Source organism: Heterocephalus glaber, unplaced genomic scaffold, assembly GCF_053883595.1.
Source record: "Heterocephalus glaber isolate CG9 unplaced genomic scaffold, H.glaber_assembly_v1.0 deba00001547, whole genome shotgun sequence".
Taxonomy (NCBI): Eukaryota; Metazoa; Chordata; class Mammalia; order Rodentia; family Bathyergidae; genus Heterocephalus; species Heterocephalus glaber.
The window spans coordinates 1,093,889-1,108,387 of record NW_028258340.1 but is presented as its reverse complement, the minus strand read 5'-3'; the positions used below and the strand labels follow the sequence as shown (position 1 = coordinate 1,108,387).

Below are 14,499 nucleotides of genomic sequence, written 5' to 3'. Positions count from 1 at the left end.
TGGACTTGAACTTGCAATCCTCCTGTCTCATCCTCCCAAAGTGCTGGGATTATAGATTGGTGCCACCACACCCAGCTCCCACCCATTTATTTATTTATTTTGAAGACAGGGTCTCTCTATGTAGTTCAGACTGGCCTTGAAATTGCTGTGTAGCCCAGGCCACCCTTAAACTTGTGGTGATCCTCCACTTCAGCCTCCTGAGTGCTGGGATTACAGGCACGTGCCACCATGCCCAGCTTTCCTTTTTATTTTTTCTTATTTAAAACTAATTTTATTGGTACATTTTAGATATACATATTGATAACATTCATCATATGGAATTTGTACCTGTACATGATATATCTTTTTTTTTTTTTTTTTTTTTTTTTTGTACTGGGGATTGAACTCGGGACCTTGCGCTTGCAAGGCAGGCACCGGAACCACTGAGCTAAATCCCCGGCTGTACATGATATATCTTGATTCTTTTTTCCCAATCCCCTCCCCTCCCTTTCCCAATCCCTTCCCCTCTTCCCCTCCTTACTTACAAAAGGTTTATTGTCATTTTTCCTTCTTTCCTTTCTCCTGTCCCCCTCACTTGTTCCCCTTCTCATTTGAACATTTTCTTCCCATTTCCCAATATCTATTATACATTTTGGTCCTTATTTTTACTTGCAGTTTCTCACACCAGAGAAACAATGTGGTATTTAAACATGTGTGTCCCATTTATCTCACTTAAGAGTATAGTCTCAAGATGCATCCATTTAGGTAGAAATGTCTCAAGCTTATCCTTATTAATGGTAGAGTAGTACTTCATTGTATAAAAGAACCACATCTTCTTTATCCAGTCTCCAGTTGATGGGCATTTGGGCTGTTTCCAAGTTTTAGCTATTACAAACTGTGCCGCTATAAACATGGGTGAGCATATATCGCTGTGGTATGATGCTTTAATTCTTTCTTTAATGACTGTGCCTGCTTCAAGAACTGTGTCTATCTTGGGCCAGGGATTTAGCTCAGTGGCACTGCACCTGCCTTGAAAGCACAAGGTCCTGAGTTTGATTCCCACTACCAAAAAACACACACAAAAAAAACAAAACAAAAAAAAGAACTATGCCTGTCTTGCTCGCTGGGCTTTGTGCATACAAAATGCTCTTTTGCTAGGCCAGTCTGTGCTACATTAAAGTCTGAGCTGAATTAGAAGGCATCCTGAACGACATGGTGAGACCCAGTCTCAAGAAACCAGAAAAAGAAAATGCTCTGTTTAACTGGCACAGTGGTGTATACCTGTCATCCCAGCTACTTGGGAGGCTGAGGCAGGAGGGTTGTAAGTTCAAGGCTAGCCTAAGCAATTCAGTGAGACTGTCTCAAAATAAAAATTTTAAAGGGGTGGGGGTGTACCTCAGTGGTAGAGTGCTTGCTTAGCATGGGTTCCTTCTCTAGCATTGCCAAGACCAAAACAAGACAAAAGAAATGCTCTGATAGATTGAAGGGTAAAGAAGGTTGGTATCTGTTATGTTGTCTGAGCAAAGCTGGATCCAAAATATTAAGGTTCAAATGGACTTGAGTTTAAACATTTGGATAAAAATGATGTGGTTAAGTTCCTAAGCACTCATGCCAGGCCCACTCCTACCCTGGAAAATTCCTGAGAGTAGGGACTCTGGTATTCGACAGTGACTGACATGCAATCAGGGCTTGACACTCAGTAGACACTGAACTCCCACCCCTTCCTCCCAAAGTGGGTCTTAAAAGGTCAGTCATCCTTAGTGGCACCCATCTATGATCCCAGCACTTGGGAGGGAGGACACCATGAGTTTGAGGCCAGCCGGGGCTACAGAGTGAGTTCAAGAGCAGCCTGAACTGCACAGGGAGACCCTGTCTCAAAAGAAAATGAAACAAAACAAAAAAGAAAAAAAGAAAGGAAGGAAGGAAGGAGTGGGCTGGGGATATAGCTCAGTGTGAAGGCCTTGGTTTAAATCCCCAGTACACACACACACACACACAGAGGAAAAAGTAGGTCAATCACTAGAATGGTATGACATGCTGATCACATGTCTACTAGCCATTTTAATTCCCACGTATATGCCCAAGAGAAATTAATGTATATGCCCATCAAAATATGTGCACAAGGGCTGGGATATATACTGTGATAGAGAGCTTGCCTAGCATACCTGAGGCCCTGGGTTCAATCCCCAGTACTTACAGGATTGTTCAGAGAGGGCTGAGGAGTGTGGTGCAGGGGGAGAGCTCACCTAGCGGGTAAGAGGCCTTGGGTTCCACTTTCAGCACCACAACATTTTTTAAATGCTCACAGAATGATTCAACAGCCCCCAAAATAAACCTATTCAAATGCCCAACAATATTTGAATGATGTCTGTATAATGAAATAAGTACAGCAAGAAGCATGAACAAACTAATATATACAACAATGCAGATCAGTCTCATAGGGCCAGGGATTTAGCTCAGTGGTTCTGGCTCCTGCCTCACAAGTGCAAGTTCCCGAGTTCAATCCCCCGTACAAAAAAAAAAGTTTCTTCCTGCAGATCAGTCTCACAAACATTGCCCTAAATGAAAGAAGCTGGACACAAAAAACTGTACTTAAAAGGAATTCAAAACCAGACAAAAGTAGGCTACATTGTTATTTTTAAATGTCACATAAGAATAATATCATGAAAAGATTTACACTACATATTAATGTGTAAAACAAGTTATTAAGTTTTTAATGAAATTTGCATAAAGGCATTTTTAAATATGTCTGAATGGAATTTGTGAGTACATAGACCAAAAAACAGCTAACACAAACCAGGCATGGTGGTGCACACTTGTAACACCAGCAATAAGGGAGAGTGAGGCAGGAGGATCTCAAGTTCAAGTCCCACCTAGGCAAATAAGTGAGACATTGCCTCAAAATTAAAAATAAAAAAGGAAGGGCCTAGGATTTAGCTCAGTGGTGCCGCCTGTTTCTCAAGCGCAAGGTCCTGAGTTCGATCCCAAGTACCAAAAAAATAAAAATAAAAAAGAGCTGGGGATGTAGCTCAATGCCAAGACCATGGGTTCAATACCTAATGCCACCCCCCCAAAAAAATAGCCAAAACAATCTTGAAGACTAAAATTGGAACGCTTACTCTACCAAGAATCAAACTCAGCTGGGTGTGGTGGGGCACGCCTGTAATTCCAGTACTCAGGAGGCTGAGGCAGGAGTATCACTGCAAGTTTGAGGCCAGCCTGGGCTACATAGTGAGTTCCAGAGCAGCCTGAACTGCAATAGTGAGACCCTGTCTCAAAAACCAAAAAACAACCCCCAAAAAGCAAAAAACAACCCCCATCATGGGCCGGGGATTTAGCTCAGTGGTTCTGCTGCCTGCCTCGCGAGTGCAAGGTCCCGAGTTTGATCCTAGGTACCAAAAAAAAAAAAAAAAACCCCAAAAAACAACCCCCCTCAAAAAAGAATCAGGCTTGGCCAGGGATTTAGCTCAGTGGTTTCGCCGCCTGCTGCACAAGCGCAAGGACCCAAATTGGATCCCCGGTACCAAAAAAAAAAAAAAAAGGAACAACGCAAGAGTCATAAACTTTTTCTGAAAAGGGCCAGATAGTAAATAAAACAGGCTTTGCAGGTAACATGGTCTCTGTTAAAATCATTCAGCTCTGCTGTTGTAGTACAAAAACAGGCATAGGTAATATGTAGATGAATGGGCATGTCTGGGCTCTAAGACAAGTGACTTACAAAAACAGGCAAGTGGCCTTAGTTTGCTGATCCTTTCAATAGAAAATCCAGGAACAGACATATATAGAAATATACAAATTTTGATACAATGGCCGGGGATTTAGTTCAGTGGTGCTGCAGGCACCTGCTTTGCAAATATGTAAGGTCCTGAGTTTGATCCCCCGTACTGGAAAGAAACAAAAACAAATTTTGATACAAACTATAGACATAGATATGACTTGCAATACAAGTAGCACTGAAGAGCAATGAGGAATGAATGGTTTTTGCAATAATATATAGGCCACATTGGCTAACTATATAAAAAAAAATTTGGTCCCTACTTCATAGCATACATAAAAATAAAGTCCCCCTCTATTATAAATACATACATGAAAAATGTAAATGATAAGGTTTCTAGTAAACCATACAGAATATATTCATGACTTTGCTGGAGAAAAAGATTTTTTTTTCTTCTTTTTTGGTACTGGGGATCAAACTCGGGTCCTTGCACTTGCACAGCAGGCGGTGAAACCACTGAGCTAAATCCCCAGCCCAAGATTTCTTAAACAAAACCCAAAAAGCACTAACCACAAGAGAAAAGAATAATTCTTTGGGTTGTATATCAGTCAGCACTCAGTAGAGAAACATTTAATATGATAGATAGATAGATAGATAGATAGATAGATAGATAGATAGATAGATAGATACTGTATATGGATTTACAAGGTAGGTTCACAATTGCTGCCTGCAGAGTCAGGTGGCAGAGGGCAAAAGAGCTGTCTGTGTGCTGGAGTTCGGAAGGATCCAGTCAAATGAAGGCCTGGAACTCACTGTAGAGTTCCATGTGAGTCTCTATCAGGAAGCCAAAGGGTGTGCGCTGGAAGCCAGGAGATGATGCCCAAAGTGAAGGTGAAGACTGGAGCTCCTCCTAAGAAATAGAGGTGAACCCTCCTTTATTCCATTCAGTGACAAGACCCAGGGTGAGTCTTCTTCCATCTTCAGTAAATCCATTTGGTCATACCCAGAACTGTGCTAAGCCGATCAGTTGGGTGTTTCTTTTCTTTCTTTTTTTTTTTTTTTGGTACGGGGGATTGAATTTGGGACCTTGCACTTGCAGGGCAGGAGGTGGAACCACTGAGCTAAATCCCTGGCCCAGTTGAGTGTTTCTTATTTAAATTGACACAATAGTTAACTATCACAAATTGTATTAAAATTATGAATTTTTATTCATCAAGATAGCTTGAGATAAAATGTTGGCAATCTATCTAAAATGTGAGACATATTTTCATACTCAGAAAATATCTTAAATTCCTATGAATTTTTCATCTTTTTTTTTCTTGAGACAAGGTCTTGCCATGTAGCCCAGGCTGGCCTGGAACTCATGGCAATCTTATTGCCTCAGCCTCCCCAAGTGTTAGGATTATAGGTGTGTACCACCATGCCTGGCCCTCCTACAAGTGAAAATTTTAAGACAAAAAATCTAATAGTAAATTAGACAAGAGGCTCAGATACTTAATTATACAAATAATCAATAGATAGCTAAGATGTTAAACTCCATTAATTATCAAGAAAATGCAAATTTACTTTTTTCTTGGTACCGGACTCAGGACCTTGTGCTTGCCAGGCAGGAGGTGGAGCCACTGAGCTAAATTCTCTGCCCTTGAGAAAAATGCAAATTTAAAACAAGTTAGAACAACTGTATCAAGGGCCAGGGATTTGGCTCAGTGGTGCCGGAGCCTGCCTCGCAAGGGCAAGGTCCTGAGTTCGATCCCTGGTAACAAAAGAAAAAAAACTGTATCAAACACTGCTGGGTATAAAATGTTACCATGGACAATCCACTACAGTTGCTCATACTCATACCATGACCTAGCAATTTCACTCCTAGGTTTATACTGAACAGAAATATATATGTATGCACTTATGTATGTCATAAATCACTTTGTGTTAGTGTTTTCTGTGGTGGTTACTGAACACTGGGTAAAGAAAAAGATTTTGGTTCGCAGTTTGGATGGTCCATATGGTGTGAGCATCTTCTTGGATTAGACTACATTGCTGCAAGTCAGGAGTGTGAGGGTGAGCGTGCAGGGAAGACGGGAAAGGAACTTTCTGGGTTTGTGCATGTTGCTTCTCACACACACCTTTTTTTTTTCTCCCCCACTGTGCTAGGGGTGGAAACCAGGGCCTCACATGCTAGGCAAGCACTCAGTACTGAGGTACATCCTGTGCTGTGTCTCTTCAGTTAGAGGCCAACCAGATTTGGGGGCAGAAGGGATGAGAGAAGCATACAGACTCACAGACACCAGAGCCAGAAGCCCCAAATTCCAGAGAGAAGCGGGGGTGGGGGGGACCACAAACACTCATCATCAGCAATGGAAAAGCCCTGCTCTCACCGACCACCCTCAGCCTTGGTGGCCAGGCTGTCTTCAATGCAGGAGGGTCCCAGCATGTTAGCTTGTTTCTAAAGGTGGATGCCATCAGTTCCTTCCCATAACTGCACCCTCATACAGAGGGACCCTGGACCACCCTATAAGAACCCCAGGCTAATCTGAGGCAGGGAGGCCAGTGGGAGAAGGCGAAAGTGCCAGGCATGTGGGTGGAGAATCCGTGGGATGTCCAGCCCAACCACACTTCAGATGACTACAGCCCCAGCCACCATCTAACTGCAACCATCTCAGACCTCAAGAAGAGTGACCCAGCTGGGATCATGCAACTCACAGGACCATGAAAGGTAATCCTACTTTGTGGTTTTAAGTCACTAAGCTTTTGGGTGTTTGTGACGCAGCAACAGATAATTAAAACACCCAGGAAAGGCTGCAACGGGTTTTAAGGCTTGTGACATTCCCACCTCCTGTCTCCTTAACAAAAGCAACAGGAGTCAGTCAGATTTTTCAGTCCCTTTAATTATGTGCCCTGAGGAGTGGGCAGAATGGCAGGCAGGGAGTGGGGAAGGTGGCTCTTTTTTTTTTTTTTTTTTTTTTTTGCGGTACCAGTGATTGAACTCAGGACCTTGCGCTTTTGAGGCAGGCGAGGCACCACTGAGTTAAATCCCCAGCCCGGGAAGGCGGCTCTTCTTGAGGTCCACGCTGGTCAGTCATCATCCGGCAGCTGGATCTTGCTAGGGTCGAAGCAGTTGGATTCCATGATGGGGAGGCTGTTAGCCTCTCGGTATTTCACAAGCCTCTCAGCTTCTCGACGGGCCCACTCCTGCATCCTAAAGGCAGCAGCGGCAGGGGCAGATGTGTGGAAGGTTCACTGGACACCTGTCCCCCTCGGCTCCCCACTCTCCAGTGGTACAGGGACAAACTTTCCAGCAGAGGCCCCTCCGACCTCCACCCTGCCTCTGACCCCATCCACCCCACTCTCGGACAGCCCCTGCACCTGTAGTCAGGCATATAAGCCACAAAGGTAGTGCCAAAGACGATAATAATGGAGAAGCCAAAGAAGAAGACAACTCGCATGTTCCAGATGTCTATGACAGGGTCCTGGTCGAAGCCATGAGAGTCTGGGTTCTGTGCAGAAGAAAAGATCAATGAAGGCTTCCTGCTTCTCCATAAAGCTGCATGCTGGCCCCGAATAACCTGGTCTCCAGTCTCCCCTCAAATCAATCTCTCCTTCTGCATTAAATTCCTCTCCTTCTATTCTTAGGACATGTCAAGTTCCTTCCCAGCAAAGGGCCTTTGTACTTGGTATTCCCTCTGCCTAGAAAGCCTTTACCCCCAGATCTAATCATGACTGCCTCCATTGCCTCATTCAAGGTTTTGGCTTCAACAATTCCATTAGGAGGCAGGCATTCCCTAGCCACTTTTTCTATTAAGTTGAATCACAGGAAACTGGTATTTTAATAGGTCAAAAATGGTTACATATTGGCAATTTCCTATGGCTCCACCTAATAAAACACCATCCTACAGCCCAGTTAACTTTCATCCAGTTACTCTATAGCATCCTATGTGTCTAAGCCTCTTAAAGAGACATTAAGTATCAGGTTTTTTTCTTCTTCCTTTTGCAGACTGAACCCAGGGGCACTCTATTACTGGGATACATCCCTAGTCCTTTTTGAGACAGGGTCTCCCTAAATTGCCTACGCTTGCCTCCAACCTGCAATCCTCCTGCCTCAGCTTCCCAAGTAGCTGGAACTACAGGTGTGTGCCACTGCACCCAGTAGTGCCAGGCCTTTTCAAACACACAAACTTCACTACATTCCAGTGAGGCAGAAAGTGGCAATAACAAACACCTTCTAATTAGAGCTCAGTACTTTCAAATTGTCAGCTGCTGCTTTGAGCATTTGACTCATTTAATCACGCGACACAGGTGATCTTATTTTAAAGATGTTATTACTTTTCCCATTTTATTAAGATACTGAGGTACCAAGTGGTTAAGCTACTTGCCCAAGGTCACACAGGCGAGTAACTGTGTTAGTGTTAGTGTTGATTCCAACCCCAGCTGTCTGACCCGAGTCTCTGCTATCAATACAACACACGAGACCCAGTAACTCTAGGCTCAAATACCAGTTCTACCATGTACTATTCAACGAGCTTGGGCAAGCATTTTAACATCGCTGTGCTGCAGTTTTATCTGTAGAATGGAAGTAACAGTCCCGACCTCAAAATTGGTTGTTTTGCCGACTAGATGCTGGTCCTGAGCAAGAGGCACTACTAAACTACCAGGGTGTAGTGGTACCACGACTACAGTTTTTACTGCGTTTTGAGCGCTACTTCAGGCTTGATTTCTGTAAAACAAAACCAATTCCAGCTCTTGCCCTGGACAAAGATTATCAGACCACGAAGTTGAAAACCAAAATAGGCAGCATTCCCAAGTCCTCGAAGATTTAGTCAGCTGCCCAAAAACGTCCTCTAGGACGCCCCGCAAGCCAGCCCCCAACTGACCCCTCCGATGTCCCCGTTCCCCTTCCCTCTCACCTTCTCATATAAGTTTTCTTCCTCGGGTTCTGGGTCCTCCTGCCATTGTGCGGCCGGTTCTGGCGCCCGCTTTCTGGCCACAGTGGTCGGAGTGACCACAGCCCTGGAGGAGCTGGATTCCCAGCGAACGCGGGCACCCCGGGGCCCACGCGTCGCCGCTGCTGCCAAAAGGCGACGAGCGTACAACCCTAACAGCCCGGCCGCCATGACAGGTTGTGCTGCAGGTCCTGTAGGGCGGGGACGGAAATGCAACTGCGCGCAGCTGCAATTGATCCTATCGCGCTTGTCGCTCCGCCTTCACCTCGCTGAATGGATGCTGGGTCCCAGTTTGTTTTCCAGTGAGGTGGGGCACTAGGAGGCCTCTTTCCTCTCTGTATCTTGACCTTATGGGACCAATCATTCTCTCGGTCAGGCTGAGGAATTTCGTCTTGATAGGTCTGCTCATTTCCTTGATAGGAAGAAAGAGGTGACATCTGGGTGACCCTTTGGAGAGAGGTGGAGCTTCCGCTTGTCTTTCAACTTCTAAGGAAGCCAAGCTTCTAAAAAGCCGGCCTCGGGCCGGGGATGTAGCTCAATGGTTTCACCGCCTGCTGCGCAAGCGCAAGGACCTGAGTTTGATCCCCCGTACCAAAAAAAAAAAAAAAAAAGCCGGCCTTGAGGGATTGGCCAATAGCTACCCTTTCTCTGGACTTGTGGGGCGTTTACACAGAGAGTGGGGAGGTGGCATGCGCTTGCCAATCAGAGGCGGCCAGGGCTGGTCGATGACAGGCGGCGACCAATAGACAAGGCCGGCCAGAGCGCGCTCCCTTAGTAGGTGGATGGTGGTCGGAGCGCTGGCTCTCTTCTCTTCGTCGCCATTTTGTGCTGGTGATTGCGGCCGGCTGCGAGTAGGCAGCGGGCAGCCGTGACTTTCCCTGGGAGAGCGTCGCGCCTGGCGCCTCTCCCCTCCCCCGCTCCTCTCTTCCGCTCGAAGCCGTGGACTGGATTGTGATGCTCACCAGCCGCTGCTGACCTGGGAGAGTTGGAAGAGGTGGCGGCGGGCCGAGGTGATGCCTGGGAGCCCTCCCTTGACAGCCCGGGCCGAGAAGGTGAGCGTCGACGCTGACCGTGGGGGCGGAGGTAAAGGACCCGGGGCGGAGGTGGGGGCGAGCAGGCGCTATGGCGGACCGTGGGCCCTGGGCCCTGGGGTCGCGCCGAGCGGGGGGAAGGATACATGCATGGTCGGAAGAGGGGGGGTCCTCTCCCCCTTGTGAGAGCGAAAGCGTGCGCGCGATTTGTACACGGGCTGGGCGCACGCGGATTGGGGGAAGGGACAGACGGGTGGGAGTGGGCTACTGGGGCCCACCGGAGTTACTCCATCGAACTTTATCTGTGGGAAGGCGCGTATCTACGACTTTCGTTTTTGTCCACGGAGGATGGCGGTGCTGGCTGCTCTGTTACTTTGGCACTTATCTGTCCGCGGGGAAATGCTCTGTGGCGGGGAGAGAAGGGGAGAGAGAAAGTGACTCTGGTCTTTATCCTTGGGGTGTGTATCTGTGACTCTGGTCCTTCTCCATCAGGGGGCTGTCTTGTTACAGGCCCTAACCCACTTAGTGCGGAGCTGGGCACAGGGAATGTGTATGTGGCTTGCCCCTTTTAAGGAAGAGTTGGTATCTGTGACACTTTGAAAGGGGGCTCAGTGTGTGATGGTAGACTTTATTGACGATTCTGTGTGTGGTTTTCGCCCCTAGTTGTGTGGGGCTCGAGTCTGTAACTTGGCTTCTTGTGATTACCAGTGTTAGCTTCTGGCCCTTTTGCCAGAGTTTGTAGGGGGTTTTGTGTCTGGCTGTCAGCCACTAGGGCTCCTGCTTGTGATTCTAACTTATCCATATCGGGAGCAGGTAACTCTGGTTCCCTGTGACTTGAGGAGGAAGAGAAAATTGGTGTGTGTGTGTGTGAGTTCGTGTGTGCGCATGTGTGCATGGAGGAAAGGCTTGGTGGCAACCTGGTGTTGAGCAGGTGCTGTAACCGTCTGGCTTTACCTGATTTCTGTTCAGAGGGCGGGGCCTGAAGACTCTGGGATAGGTTCGGACCCCTCTGGGTCACATGGTTCTTGGGACTTCTTCAAAATCACAGGCAGCTCTGAGAGGTGGTTTCACCGCTCCCTGATGCTCTTCCATCGCAGCAGAAGGACACAGTGTTTCAGAACAGCCTGGGAAAGGTCCCTTTTGCCTCTGGAAAACTCGGCCTCAGATCCCTGGGGACAGAGCCACCTTGGGACCGGGTAGCACATCAGGGCTGGGCCAGTTGCTGTATGAGTGCTAGGGTTGTGTTGGCCAAGAGCCCAGGGAAGTGGCAGTTGTCTGATTGCCAAGTTAGTCCCTTTACACACACCCCTAATAGCTTTTTCACGGTTTCTGGCTGCCTTGTCAGAGGCAGCCAGCATCCTGTTAGGATGATGAACTGGGCAGGTGGATGGAGCCTAGTGAGGGCTGGGGACTCTGGAAGTCATTCAGCTGGGAGGCCTCCTTGCAACAGCCCGGGACTTGGACTTGTCTACCAGTCTCAGGTGGCAAAACCTTGATCCCATAATGGGTGGTGCCATGAGGTCTCTGCCAAGATGTCCCCTGTCTGATGAAGGCTTTGCTCTTTCCTAGGGCAGTGGGCTCTCGACTCATGTTTGTAGGAACAGGAAGGAGCAGGCCAAGTGGAAGCTGCCTGCCTGCTCCACACACAGGAACACTAGGAGTTGGAAAACAGAATCCCTGGGCAAGGGACAGCAAAGATCCTTGACAAGGAAGGTCTCACAAGGAGGCCATCTCTGCCCCAACTGCCCTGACCTCTTTCTTCCTTCTGCTTTCCCCAGAGTCGCTGCAGGAGGCATCACCCAGGCTGGCAGATCATGGTGGCAGCAGCGGGGGTGGCTGGGAAGTGAAACGGAGCCAGCGGCTGAGAAGGGGCCCCAGCAGCCCCCGAAGGGCCTATCAGGACATGGAGTATGAACGTCGGTAAGTTGTCTGCTTCTACCCCTCACTTGTGCCTAGGCTTGTCTTGTGTGAGGACTGACCCAGGAAGGTGCTAGGAGGGGGTGTCTGGGCATAGGAAAGGTTGCAGCAGATGAGTTTCTTTGTAGCACATACGTATTTGGCACCTGTTGTAAACCAGGACCTGTGCTAGGCTCTGGCAGTACAGTGACGAATGAGACAGATTCTTGGTACTTAGTGTCTCAAAGGGGAGACCGTGCAGTTTACAGGTAATGACAGTTAGCTTGAAGGGTGCCATGGTTGGATGGGAGGGTGGGGAGGGATCAAGAGAAAGGGGAATTGAGGCTGAAGCCCAGGCTTCCGGCTTGAGTGATAGGTATGTGGAGCCATTCACCAAAGTGAAGGTAACTACTACAGGAGAAGCAGAGATGTCAGGGCTGTAGCCTGGGGTTTGAGAGATGGGTAGGAGTGGCATTATCAGACAGAGTCAGGAATTTGCCCAGTACCAGTGTGGCCAAGCCAGATCAGATAGTGGGAGATTCCAGGGACTGAGTGGGATACAATTGGCATATTTGTCTTGGAAGAGATACTTAACAGGGTTTTTGTTTTTGTTTTGAGATAAGGTCTTGCTATGTTGCCTAGACTAGCCTCAAACTCCTGGGCTCAAGCAATCCTGCCTCATCCTCCCAAATGCTGGGATTATAGGGATGCTCCACCATGCCTAGCACTAGCCCTTTTTAAAATGTAGAATTACATTTTTTCTAGGCGGTGAACTCAAATTTGAGATAGTATCCTCATGTGGGGTTAGTCAGTCTTGACCTTCATTTAAAATGTCTTTTGGAAGGCATTTTATTTTTGGACATATTCACCAAAAGTGCTCTGTGGCCGTATCTGAGTTTGAGTAGGTGATGTACATGCCTCGGGCTTATTACCAAGTTAGGCTACTGGCTTGCTTTTGGCTTTTAAAGGACCAGAAGTGCAGATGTTTGAGTTAATTGCACTTTTCCATTCAAAGTAGGTTTTTATCATAGGTCAGTCAGTACAAGCCTTCCTCTTGCTGTATTTTTCATTTTTGTTCTCAATTTCCACCTCCGTGGGCAGCTTCTCTGTGGTGCTTGATGTGTATCCTTCTAAACTAGGTAAAGTTTTGAGTGTGTTTTCAGTTTACACAAACAGCATAGTGCTACAATCTTGTTCTGGATCCTGAACTTCGTATTTTTAAGCTGTGCCTGTATTGCATGTGTATATTAGTGCTTCTCCTCTAATTGCTGCCAAGTGCGCCATGGGTATTCCTGCTGTAGTTTACTTAATGATTTCCCCAAGGATGGATACCTGTTCTTATTTTGATGTGCTAAAGTCACTACTTTTTTTTTTCCCCATTAACTTTATTGGTACATTTTAGGTATAAAATACAGTAACATTCATCATTGGGATCTTGTACCATTACATGAGTCTCTTGGTTCTTATTTTTTTTCCCCTTCCCTTGCCCTCCCTTCACCCCCTCCACCCTTCCCTATTTGCAAAGACCTTGTTTCCATTTTTTTTCCTCTTATATTTTTTCCTTTCCCTTTTTTCCCTTCCCCTACCCCTCCCAATTCCCCTGCTCTTTTAGACCTTTTCTTCCTGTTACACAATATCAGTTATACATTTTTTAAATTACAATATTAAGATCTAGGAGACATTACCACAGATTTTACAGAATTTAAAAGGATATAGAAAGCATATTACAAAAATCGTTTTTGAAATAAATTTGACAACTTCTAAGTAGTACCTTGGAAGACAAATTAATGAAACTAACTCTGGAGGAAATATAAAATTTGAATAGCACCTATTGAAGAAAGTATATTCCTAGCTTGAAAACCTACCTATATGCAACAGCAGGCTCATAAACATTTTAACTGATAAATTATATCAAACAATTAAAGCAGAAAAAAAGGAACACTTCTCCCCTCATTTTAGGAACTCAACATTGTGCTAATCCTAAAACTGGATAAAGATAATAGAAGAAAAAAGTATGAACATAGATAGAAATTTGTTTAACAAAACAAACTATTAGAATTCTGTCAGATCTGGCAGGATGTAGAAAGTGGTTTTGTTACAGGGGTAGCAGTGTTGGTTCAGCATTGGAAGATCCACCCCCAAAAGTCATCATTTTAACAGAGGAAAGGAAAAAGCCATATGATCCTGTCACTAGTTGGAGAAAAAGTATTGGACTAAATTCTACAGCTGTTCATGGTAAGAGCTATCAGGAGACTAGAAGTAGAACAGAACCTTCTCAACAGATTAAAGACATGGACTCCATACTTCCAGCGAGAACGCCTTATATAAATGGAGAAGATACAATGCTTTCTCCTTAAGGTGGGGAACAAGGGCAGATATGTTTACTCTTTATCTGTCCATTAAACCTTGAAACCTAGTCCCCACCAAAATAGTCTGGCAATAAAATGACACAGCTAGGATAGGATTGGCATGGCAGAAGCAAAATCTTTATATGTAGATGAAATGATCATCTACAGAGAAAATACTAAGAAATCTCTAGGAGCCCCTAGAACTTGCACTTGAATTTAGCAGGATTAGAAAACACAAGGTATATATAAAAATTCAGGTCTGTGTATACTTGCTATAAATGAAGAATTGGATATTGAAATTTTAAAGTTATGTAGGAGTACAAAGGACCTAGAAAAGTTAAAAACAAAAACAAAAACAGTGTTGGAAGACGTTTAGTACCTAATTTTAAGACTTCTTCTAAAGCTACAGTAATGAAGGCAGTGTTGGTGTAAGGAAAGACATACAGATCATTTGACTAAAACAGAGAATCTAGAAATAGAAGCACACATATATGGTCCACTGAGTTTTGAAAGATTATTTAACATTAGCCTTTTATAGAATATAAACTCAATTCAAGAGCCAAGGAAGAGATAGTGTTTTCAGCAAACGGCACTAG

General features: G+C 45.7%; 2 protein-coding genes across 13 annotated transcripts in view; one reads left to right on the top strand and one right to left on the bottom strand.

Moving 5' to 3' along the window:
* Positions 1-6,558: 6,558 nt before the first annotated feature.
* Ndufb11 (NADH:ubiquinone oxidoreductase subunit B11) lies at positions 6,559-9,094 on the bottom strand. The gene is given in 3 exon segments (NM_001279848.2): positions 6,559-6,887; positions 7,055-7,185; positions 8,593-9,094. Coding segments are annotated over 3 exon segments (462 nt in total). The 5' UTR covers positions 8,800-9,094; the 3' UTR covers positions 6,559-6,763.
* Positions 9,095-9,359: 265 nt separating this feature from the next.
* The window catches only part of Rbm10 (RNA binding motif protein 10), a 31,740-nt gene continuing 26,600 nt past the window's right edge, over positions 9,360-14,499 (top strand). For 3 of the 12 annotated variants that reach the window (XM_087189942.1, XM_087189941.1, XM_087189940.1), the window contains exons 1-2: positions 9,376-9,680; positions 11,438-11,579. In XM_087189942.1, coding sequence (XP_087046068.1) covers positions 11,563-11,579 — 17 coding nt within the window. In that variant the 5' untranslated portion in view covers positions 9,376-9,680; positions 11,438-11,562. Of the gene's footprint in view, positions 9,712-11,437; positions 11,580-14,499 lie in introns of all 12 variants that reach the window. The other 9 variants (XM_021249584.2, XM_021249583.2, XM_021249586.2 and 6 more) reach the window with 5 other exon arrangements.